The 11079-nt window shown below is 42.1% G+C and overlaps 1 protein-coding gene across 1 annotated transcript; it reads right to left on the bottom strand.

The window, feature by feature from the left end:
• Window positions 1-6780: 6780 nt before the first annotated feature.
• ARMCX1 (armadillo repeat containing X-linked 1) lies at window positions 6781-10864 on the bottom strand. Its single transcript, XM_047075711.1, has 5 exons — window positions 10744-10864; window positions 10368-10435; window positions 10011-10263; window positions 8921-9031; window positions 6781-8678 (listed from the first exon to the last, which is right to left on the bottom strand). Exon 5 carries the CDS (start codon window positions 8548-8550, stop codon window positions 7174-7176), a length of 1377 nt encoding a protein of 458 aa, XP_046931667.1. The 5' UTR covers window positions 8551-8678; window positions 8921-9031; window positions 10011-10263; window positions 10368-10435; window positions 10744-10864; the 3' UTR covers window positions 6781-7173.
• Between the last annotated feature and the right edge of the window lie 215 nt (window positions 10865-11079).

The raw sequence follows: 11079 nt of genomic DNA, 5'->3' as shown, positions 1-11079 counted from the left end.
AAACCAGAACTATCTTGCTGCCATCATAAGGTGTAGAAAACTAGGATAATGGTCCCTGGTCAGCTCTGCCCTGAAGTGTGATATTAAGCAAGATAATAGACATTTATTTTTCGAAATGGTATACTCCCATGCTTGACCCTGCCCATTCAGTCCCCCTCAGGCATTTTGTTAAGGGTTTGGACAATGTGTGTGTTTGGGGATAGGCCTAGGGGGAAGGAGAAGGGTGGTGGGGAGAGCGGGAAGCTTTATTGGGTGGTAACTTTATCCTTACAGATCCATTCAGTCCACCATTGAGATTGGGTTTAGTGTAACTCTCTGGCACTGTTGACCATTTATAATAATACAGGATCTTTGATTAGGCATAGAACCCCCTGTTTATTGAGCATTTCTAAGTTTGCAGAAGGCATAACATATTACCAAGTGGGGTAGCATTTCTTTTTGAAAATAAAAGAATGATGAGTTATGTTACTATAAGAAAAAAACTTACCAAGTAGACCAGATTCTTAGTGTTTGCTGCTCAGAACATTCACTCCCTAAGATCAATCTACATCAGAAACCAAATTATCATCAGATGATTATTTAGTGCTCAGGGAATCAGGACAAGCTGACTTAGCTAGATGTTGGTGCTGTCAAAGTAGGTATATCTAATTCATTTAGTGTTGCTCATGTGTTTCCCCCTATATAGGTGATCAAATCCTTCAAATTTTCCCTTTATGGATTCTAGAGATTTCATCACACTGAGGAAGGTTCTTCCTACCTCTAGGTTATAAAAATAGGCTCTTGTTCCCATCAAACTTTTTATAAACACAATTCAATGCTTTCCTTTTTAATTTTTCTGTTATATACAGTTTTGTGTATTGTGAAGTAGGTGTCTATTATCAACACTTACCTTTTTCTGACAGCATACTTTGTGGAAGGTTTTTGGTTACCTCCAAAACGTTAATTTTCTCCATAAGTAGAAACATTATTTTTTATGCTTGCTACTTTTGAGGGATGGTGCACTGAGCTACTACAGTCATATCTTATATTACAGAAGTCATTTTCTTAAAAATAGAATTAATAGTTTGAGTAGTTCCTTAGTTCAAGGCTAGAAAACAGGGCCTGGGGCAAAAGTTGACCTTGAGATGTATAATACAAGGGAAAAAGTGTGAGGGGGAAAAGGGAAGTGAGACAAGGAAAGAGGGAAGGCAAGTATAAGGAGGTAAGTTACTCATCTGGACAGAACTTTTCAACAAAAACACAGCTGATTACTTACATCACATGACGTCTTCAGTAAGGGCACATAAAATTACTGCATCTATGACAGTCTAAGTGGAAGGGATAGAAAAGAATTTACCTGTTAGCTCTCTTTAGTAGTCTCCATTGGTCAAAGTCCACCCCACAGGGTGAACTTAGCAGAGAAAATAACCAAACAGAAGCATAAGCACACAGTTTGCCTGACCATATCAATTTGCTAAACCTACACTTGGAATGTTTATTGAGACAAGACAAGTAAACTATGAATTTTAAAAAAGAAAGCCACTTTCCTGAGCCTTGAAATATTGTGCTTTAGGTGACAATTTATAAGAGAACTATACTTCATTTTTGTTAAGATTACCTTTGGACACATTTTACTGGGATAGACCCACTTAAATTCCTGAAATTGTTAGATGATAACAAAACCAAAATATCCTCCAAGTTCCTAATTTCCTCAGTTTCCCAGGAGCTGCCATCATCTCTAAAGACAGGACACTGCCTCCTCCATGCCCCCATGATCTGCCACTATCACGGCCACAATCCTAGAACTATACCCTTCCCAAAATGATTGAGAGTGGCAACCTCCAGTGTGAAAGCATCAGGACACTGGCATGTGGCTTGGCTGGCCATGTGGCCTGCCTGAACCAGGCTGTCACACATCTGTCTCACACAGCACTTCCCAAAGTCTGGGCAATTTGGTTCCAAATAATACCAGGTGTGGGACATCAAAAGTACATGCCATGCACATAGGGCTGTGCCACGCTAAGACTAGTTCCTCCTCAGTCTCTGTTCAACCAGAGTTCCAGAAAATTTTTGGCATCCACTCACACCCTAGGTCGCCACATTACCACAGCAATGACAATTCTGTATTAAATGCCCACTGTTGCGTGACCTGGTGTCATGGAAATTAAATGGTCACAGAAGCACAAAGAGACTATACAGCCAGTTATCTTCCAGAAGGAGGAAATAAAGATATAACTGGGAGGGAAGGAGAGGGGGAAAGAATGAGAGGGAAGGAGGAGAAATCTGCCAGAGCAGATGGATGCTAGTCAGGCCTGTGCCCCTGCCACATGGTGGCTTTTTATTACTTAACCTCATTTTCACCCACATTTCAAATGAGGTTAAGTAAAAAAAAAATCACTCAGCACCCCAAATTCAACATGGCTTGATGTAAATTTCTTTTTTAGATGTTCAAGCTACACATCTGGGTCAGAAAACAAGTGTGTTCTCATTGCCTCTGTTTTCTCAAGTATCTTCAATGAATATTTTTTAGGAGCAAATTAGAAAGATTTTAAATCAGGCTCTGAAAATTTATATTCAGTGTACCTAATTTTATAAAAGTCACTCAGTACCCCAACTTGAACAAATCGATACAAAAGTCATTATTATTTGCTCAATAGCCAAACTGCTCATCCTACCTGACACATAAGAGCACCAAGATAAATATTTTCTTTCATCTGAACCTCAACTATTGGCAATTCCTTAGACTTTACTCTTTCTTCTACACTTTACTGTGTGGTTATCTATAAAGTTATGGACTCGACATAAAGAATATCATCTCCATTTCTGTCTTCATCAAAGGGAGTTTTGTATAAAATATCTATGGAGGCATTATACAGACATTTGTTTCTAAAGAAAGCGATTTTATTTTTTTTTATTTTTTATTTTTTTATATATATGAAATTTATTGACAAATTGGTTTCCATACAACACCCAGTGCTCGTCCCAAAAGGTGCCCTCCTCAATACCCATCACCCACCCTCCCCTCCCTCCCACCCCCCATCACCCCTCAGTTTCTTCTCAGTTTTTAACAGTCTCTTATGCTTTGGCTCTCTCCCACTCTAACGTCCTTTTTTTTTTTTTCCCTTCCCCTCCCCCATGGGTTCCTGTTAAGTTTCTCAGGATCCACATAAGAGTGAAACCATATGGTATCTGTCTTTCTCTGTATGGCTTATTTCACTTAGCATAACACTCTCCAGTTCCATCCACGTTGCTACAAAAGTTTCATTTTTTCTCATTGCCACATAGTATTCCATTGTGTATATAAACCACAATTTCTTTATCCATTCATCAGTTGATGGACATTTAGGCTCTTTCCATAATTTGGCTATTGTTGACAGTGCTGCTATGAACATTGGGGTACAAGTGCCCCTATGCATCAGTACTCCTGTATCCCTTGGATAAATTCCTAGCAGTGCTATTGCTGGGTCATAGGGTAGGTCTATTTTTAATTTTCTGAGGAACCTCCACACTGCTTTCCAGAGCGGCTGCACCAATTTGCATTCCCACCAACAGTGCAAGAGGGTTCCCGTTTCTCCACATCCTCTCCAGCATCTATAGTCTCCTGATTTGTTCATTTTGGCCACTCTGACTGGCGTGAGGTGAATACCTGAGTGTGGTTTTGATTTGTATTTCCCTGATAAGGAGCGACGCTGAACATCTTTTCATGTGCTTGTTGGCCATCTGGATGTCTTCTTTAGAGAAGTGTCTATTCATGTTTTCTGCCCATTTCTTCACTGGGTTATTTGTTTTTCGGGTGTGGAGTTTGGTGAGCTCTTTATAGATTTTGGATACTAGCCCTTTGTCCGATATGTCATTTGGAAATATCTTTTCCCATTCCGTTGGTTGCCTTTTAGTTTTGTTGGTTGTTTCCTTTGCTGTGCAGAAGCTTTTTATCTTCATAAGGTCCCAGTAATTCACTTTTGCTTTTAATTCCCTTGCCTTTGGGGATGTGTCGAGTAAGAGATTGCTACGGCTGAGGTCAGAGAGGTCTTTTCCTGCTTTCTCCTCTAAGGTGTGGATGGTTTCCTGTCTCACATTCAGGTCCTTTATCCATTTTGAGTTTATTTTTGTAAATGGTGTGAGAAAGTGGTCTAGTTTCAACCTTCTGCATGTTGCTGTCCAGTTCTCCCAGCACCATTTGTTAAAGAGGCTGTCTTTTTTCCATTGGATGTTCTTTCCTGCTTTGTCAAAGATGAGTTGGCCATACGTTTGTGGGTCTAGTTCTGGGGTTTCTATTCTATTCCATTGGTCTGTGTGTCTGTTTTTGTGCCACAAAGAAAGCGATTTTAAAACAACCAATTGCTGGGGCACCTGGGTGGCTCAGGTGGTTGAGTGTCCAACTTTGGCTCAGGTCATGATCTCGCAGTTTGTGGGTTCAAGCCCTTCATCAGCCTCTGTGCTGACAACTCAGAGCTTGGAGCCTGCTTCAGATTCTGTCTCTCTCTCTCTCTCTCTCTCTGCCCTCCCCCGCTCTTCCTCTGTCTCTGTCTCTGTCTCTCTCTCAAAAATAAATAAACATTAAAAAAATTAAAACAACCAATTGCTCAAGTTTGGAAGGCCTCTGACTCTACCTCTTACTGATGAAGTGATCTTGGGAAACTTACCTATATCCTCCAAGTGTCATTTCTTCTGCAATAAAAATATAATAATATTTACTTGACAGGATTGTTGAGGAGATTAAGTGGAGGGGATAGGAACTCTATAAATGACAATCAGTGTCTGACAAATATTAGGTACTACCAACTTTTTTCTTCTTTAATATACATCTTATCAAATGTATATTTGCTTATCAAATTTGAGTAATATTATTCTTAAAAAGAAAGAAAACTCAAGGGCTTCTAGTTTTGTCTGAAATTATTATTGTAATCAGGAGAAAAGCAAACAAATTTATTCAGCATAAGTTCTACATGACATAGGAACCCTCATAAGAAAATGAAGATCCAAACAAGTGGCAAAATCCAAGTGTTTATATAGTAGGTTGAAGGAAAAGATGCAATTGTGTAAAAGTAGCTAAAATATGGGGAGATTAAAGGAAGATAAAATTTATTTTAGCAAGATCTTTTTGTACAGAAATATCTCAACCTTAACTCCCTCTCTGGTGATAAGAATGTGTCTGTCTTTCCTCCTGGTTTAGGGAATACAATTTTCACATAAGATTTTTTTTTGGTTTTTGTTTTCTTTTGTTTTAACTTGTTTTATTTTTTACTTTTTTTAATTTACATCCAAATTAGTTAGCATATAGTGCAACAATGATTTCAGGAGTAGATTCCTTAGTGCCCCTTACCCATTTAGCCCATCCCCCCTCCCACAACCCCTCCCGTAACCCCCAGTTTGTTCTCCATATTTATAATGTCTCTTCTGTTTTGTCCCCCTCCCTGTTTTTATATTATTTCTGTTTCCCTTCCCTTACTCATATGAGGACTTTAAGAGACAAAACAGATTACTTAAGTTTTTTATCTCCTGCCTTCCTGTGCCTATTTTTTCAAATGTTTTTAGCTCAAAATAATCCTTATGCCAAAGTGGCATATTCTACCAACCCTAACTCTTACATAAAGTTCAAAACAAAAAAAAACTTCACAAAATAAAAATAAACCAAGCCACAAAATTAAGAAAATTTAAATTAACATTACTGAGATTGATAATGTTGCTTTGTTGGCTCCAAATCACAATCTGCAATATGAATACGGTAGTCATACAACAGCACCCATTCCCTTGATGTTGACACCTGTGTAAGCACCAATTAAATTGAGATATAGGTCATTTCCAACTGTCCAGAAGGTTCCCTCATGCCCCTCCCAATCATTCCCCAAAGTAACCACTGGTCTTATTCCTATCACCATAGATTAGTTTTGTTTATTCTTGAATTTCATATAATGGAATCACATGATAAATGTTCTTTTGAATCTGGCTTATTCAACATTATATTTGTGTGAGTCATCCATATTGCCACATATAGCAGCATGCGTTCTTCCTTCTTGCTGTGTAGCATGTAAATATAGCACACTTTATTTATCTATTATACCGTTGATGGTCATTTGTTTCCTGTTTGAGGCTATTGTGAATAAAGATGATATGAACGGTCTAAATAAATGAATAAATAAATAAATAAAAACATTCCTTCAGTAAGGGGAATCTGATGACTCCCCCTCAACCCTCTGCCAGTTTCCTAACTCAAACTACTGCAAAACCTCTATCAGTACAAAATGATGTACTTATTATGGAGCAAATACATCCTTTATGTATTAAATACATTTTTACATTTTTCTCATTGACTGGAATTTCATTGATCTAAGATGCCTTTGATTATTAGATGCATCATTATTTTATGTACCACTACAAAAGGAAAAAAATACTTCTAATTAAAGTATGGCACAATGCTAAGATGCCATCAACTGTAAGATGCATCATAACTTTGGAGATCCCAAACTATGGGGGAAAGAAGTTATCTTATTTATGATCAGTGAATACAGTAGTGCTACTTTGTGCTATGACAATATTTAACAGAACACAAAAGTTGTCTCCCAAGTCACCAGTCATTCTCAAAACATCCCCATTTTTATCCTATCCTTCAAGCTCAGCTTACTTAAGTGCCTCCTTTCTCTATAAAATTTTCCCCGAGCACTGCTGCCTACAGAAGTTTTTGCACTGATGGGAGGGGTGTGGCCATGATCAGAGGTTCGTGGTTTTGTTAGGATAATTTTGTCTCGATACATTTTGCCTTTCTAAATCATAAACTCAAGGGACACAATACTTTTTTCTGGTTAAAACACACAACTTTATTGATGAAACACAAGTCTAAGATTAACAAATGTAAACCAATACAAAAGTGTAGCTTATTTATAATTAGTTTGCTGTCAAATTAGGTAAAGGAAAGAGCAAAAAATACCTCAGTCTAGGTAGCAAGATGGAATCAATAAGTGCTTTCTTTATACAAGCTCTAGTATTCATTTGGCATCCTTAAAATGGTACAGCCTAAAACCAACCACCACAACCATCATCACTCTTGATGATCCTTGATATTCATTATTCCAAAATGGCAGCTGAAAGGATCTCTTTGCCATGTAAGCACAATGGCAAACAAAGAATTTACAAAATGCATTGTTCCCAAGTGCAAACTAAACAATTATCTCGATATTGTTTGGGACATACACCCAATTAAAGTTTGGTCAATACTTTTAGGACTTTTACTTTCACTACCAGATCATTGTGATTTGCTAATGCCTTGATTTTCTTAATACACACTCCAGATTCTTTGAATAAGAAAAAAAGTGAACTTCTGCTGAATTCTTTCTTAGATGATGCAAGTCCTTCACTTTTTATGTTGTCATTTATATTTTCAAATAGAGTAAGGATATTAAGAAGAATCTCTCTGTCCCACTCTTTATTAAAGAGGGAAATCAATTCTGATGGTACTTTACAACTGACCAGCTCTCTTGTCATGGCTGGATTCTCAGTAAAGTTTATAATTAGTTTCATAATCTGAATCTTGGTGAAGTAATTTCCCAGGAATAACAATGCAAAAAAGTCTGGAAAAGAATAGGAAAGCAAATGTTGGTAATGATTAGTCACAGTCATGTTAGTTAACAGTCTTAGTCCGGCCATCTGCACAGCCGAGTCCAAGCGGCAGATCATGGTATCATCACACACTTGACTGATATAGGTCTTAATCTTTCCCTGATTTTCAGCATTCACACTCAAGTTATTAAGGGCATTGTAAGCTTTTTCCCTAATAATAAGATCTTTGGTTTTTATCAGTTTTGCAATAATTGGAAGACCACCCAATTCACGAATGGCATTTTGGTTAAAAGAATATGCTGCATTGTTACCCAGAGTGACCAAGGCTATTTCTTGAATAAAAGGATCATTTGATCTTTCCAGGATGTTAAGAACCTTTTGAAGGTCAGGAGCACCCAGAATATCATCAATTTTATAGGGAAAGTTGAACTTGCCCCTACGAACAGGCCATGCTGTAGCTGGAGTCCTGGTGCTCTTACCTCGGGTTCTTCCCTTGGTTTTTCCACTTGCCCTACTCCCAGCCCTAGCGCCACTCCTGGTGGGGTGACAGCCTCCACCCCTGCCCCCTGGGCAGGGTAAACTGGGTGCAAGGGTCCTGTTCCCAGAGATGGTACCCAACCTGGCTCCCCTGCCCGCCTTTGCACTTGCCTGTTCCTTCAGGGTGCTGAAAAGGGCTTTGGCCTTGGCCTCTAGGCCTCCTCCACTCTGGGGCCCCAAGTGGACCTCTGCCTTTACATCTGAACCACTCTCAAGTACCATGCCCACCTCAGCCTTCACCTTTGAATCACCCTGAAGTCTAGCTTCAGACCCCATCCCAGCATTAGCTTTAGCTCCTTTCCCATTCTCAATCCAAGTCTCTAAAATATCACTAGATTCCTCCTCATCATCTTCATCATCGTCGTCCCAGATTTTCTCATTCTCATCTCTTCCCCAGGTCAGTCTATATACACAGTAGCAGGCGCCAGCCCCAATCACCACACCAGCGGCCACGCAGCCAGCTTCCCGAGTACGGCCCATGCTGGGGACAATGTCTGAGCCGAATTCTTAACCGGGGCAGAATGAGATTGCTCTGGCCCGGAGGGGTGCTCCTATGTTGGGGACAGAGTTTTCAGCAGGCCCTGCTGCAGCTACAGATACAGCGGAACCTAGGAATGAAAGAAAGATTTAAGGCGTCAGTCTCCCTTTTTGTGCCTTTGCATGCAGACAGACTGAACTACAGACCGACAAATGTAGAGAACATGACAGGGAATCAGGGCTGGATCATTGATTCCTCTCCTCTATTGGGGAGGTAATTTTGAAAAATTTCCCCACGCCCAGATTCTCCAACCTTATGTTCAACCATCCCACCCCAGTATGTTAAATTTAAGGTACCTAATCATTTCCCTACCTCCCTTACCCCAGATGTCCTGGGGGTAGTGGCGCCCCACATACACCCATACAGGTTCAGGCACTTTCTTCCTTCTCTTCCTTGCCTGGAAGTCCACTGGGTACTGCAAACCTGCATACAAATGGGTGGGGAGGAGGATGCTGAATGATCAAGGGACAGAAGGACCTCATCCTGGATAGATACACATCCCTTTCCTGCATCTCTGGCCCTCGCTCTGTGTACCCCAACATCACCCTCCCCTCCTCACAGAGCTGTGGCTTTGAAAATTATTATCTCCCTTCCCCATCTCCTTCATCTCTTTCAAGTCTCCACCCTATCCTCACCCAACCCAGGTCAGTTGTTTCCTTCAAAAGTGATGCTACAGCCCTTTCCCTGTAACAAGTCAGATGGTGGTGGAGAGATTGTCTGGAAGACGGACAGACATAAAATGCACAAAGTTTTGGAGCTCACCCTTCCCTCCACCACCTCCAGCATCAGGGAGGTTCCAGGACACTCCTCCCTTCACCCATTATACCAACTTCCACTGCTCTGGAGCAATTTCCTTCCTCTCTCATCTCAGTTTCTGTCTCCCCCATTAAACCTAAGGACTTAGAACTCTGGGACTTAGTGCTTGCAGGAAAGAAACAAACCCAGGATACAGTACTCCAAACAGCAATTTGAAACAAGATCTCCCCACCCCCGTTTCAGGATTCCCGTGCCCCACCCCCCAGCCACTTCCTTCTTTGTCTAATACCTGCAGAGCACTTTGTTTTGAACGCTCCAAAATGGTATAAAGAGGAGGAAAGGAGGGGGGGGTGCAGGGGAGGTTCATGAGGCCACTGGGGTTTGCAGTCTCCACTTTTCTCCACCCCAGGAGTCCCATATATTGCCACCACCCTCACTTTGGCCTACTTTTTCTGGACAATTGTCGTCTTCTTCCTGCTTCTACGGTTGAATTGGCCCTAAAGTGTGTCCATAGACACACATGCCACACGGCAGAGGCAAACGGCTCGCGGACAGAACAGCACTTCGGAAGGTCTCAATACCAGCTTTTCCAAATTCAGGACTCTGGTTGTCAAACGGATTTCATGTTTTGGTCTCTAATCCTTACCCCTACTTCTCAGGACTCCGCTGACATCAGCCCTCTTCAAGCCCAGCGTCCACTCACCCATTTCTGCAGCACCCACCCTCAGAGGTCGGCCATTTTCCCAGCAAAAACCACACCCCTTTCGAACAAGTAGAAAAGGAGGAGGCCGACGAGGGAGTATGGAAAAGTAGAGAAGCAAAAGAAGAGCCTCCTCCCCGATGCATTCCAACCCCCAATGACAGCCATTTTCCCTGTAGGCGCCGTCACATCCTTCTTCCTACATAAAATAACAGGAAGGTAGCTGGAGTCAGAAATGGGCCCAAGTTAAGGCAAGGACCTCAACCATCCCCCACCCTTCCAGGGGCCGCGGGGCGATCCCACCTTTACACCGACCTCCAGGGATTCGGAGCAGACTCTTTACTCTTTTCCTCTGGGTGGTATACAGCGCCCTACTGAAAGACATGGGGAATGACAGATGCACAGCCCCAAGATTCTGGCTTGGTAGATGGATGCACACAGGACTAGAATCTTAATATCTGCCCTTCCCGATTCAAGGCCCTGGATGCCAAAGTTTTCGAATTTCCTCCCTCTTGGTCCGGGATGTCCCCAGGAATCCGGCCCCCAAGTCCACCATTTTTGTTCTTGGAAGGGCCAGGGATAGTGGAAGGGTGTTGAGAAAGTCCGCTGTGTCTCCACCCTCCGCTACCCACACCGTAGGGATCCCCCCACCCCAGGCGGCTCCCATCCACACACAGACCTGCTGGGATCCGGGCGGTTACTTCCTCCTCCTTCCCTGGCCACTGGCCCGCCCGCCCTTAGGGCAATAGGGAGCTGGTAGCCGGAAAAAACCAGGACCAGGATTAGAAGGACGTGGGCAAACGGCTGCTGCTCACGTGAGGGCCACGTCACCCGCGAGTGCAGGACCCCAGTTACCTCTCCCATCCCATCGGCAGTGCGGCAGGAACCCGCCCACCCCTTTCCTTCCCCGCTACATCAGGTCCTGCCACTCATTTTCTTCTGCCAATCCAGGAGACTGAGGAGAGCTGCTCCTTGTGGCTGGAATTTGCTTTTCTCTGGTGAACAGGGAGAAACT

The sequence above is a fragment of the Lynx rufus genome, unplaced genomic scaffold, assembly GCF_022079265.1.
Source record: "Lynx rufus isolate CCGP_SWC_20201006 ecotype Redwood Valley unplaced genomic scaffold, mLynRuf1.p SCAF_14, whole genome shotgun sequence".
Lineage (NCBI taxonomy): Eukaryota > Metazoa > Chordata > Mammalia > Carnivora > Felidae > Lynx > Lynx rufus.
The sequence above is the reverse complement of the archived record's forward strand: the minus strand, read 5'-3'. Positions and strand labels throughout refer to the sequence as shown.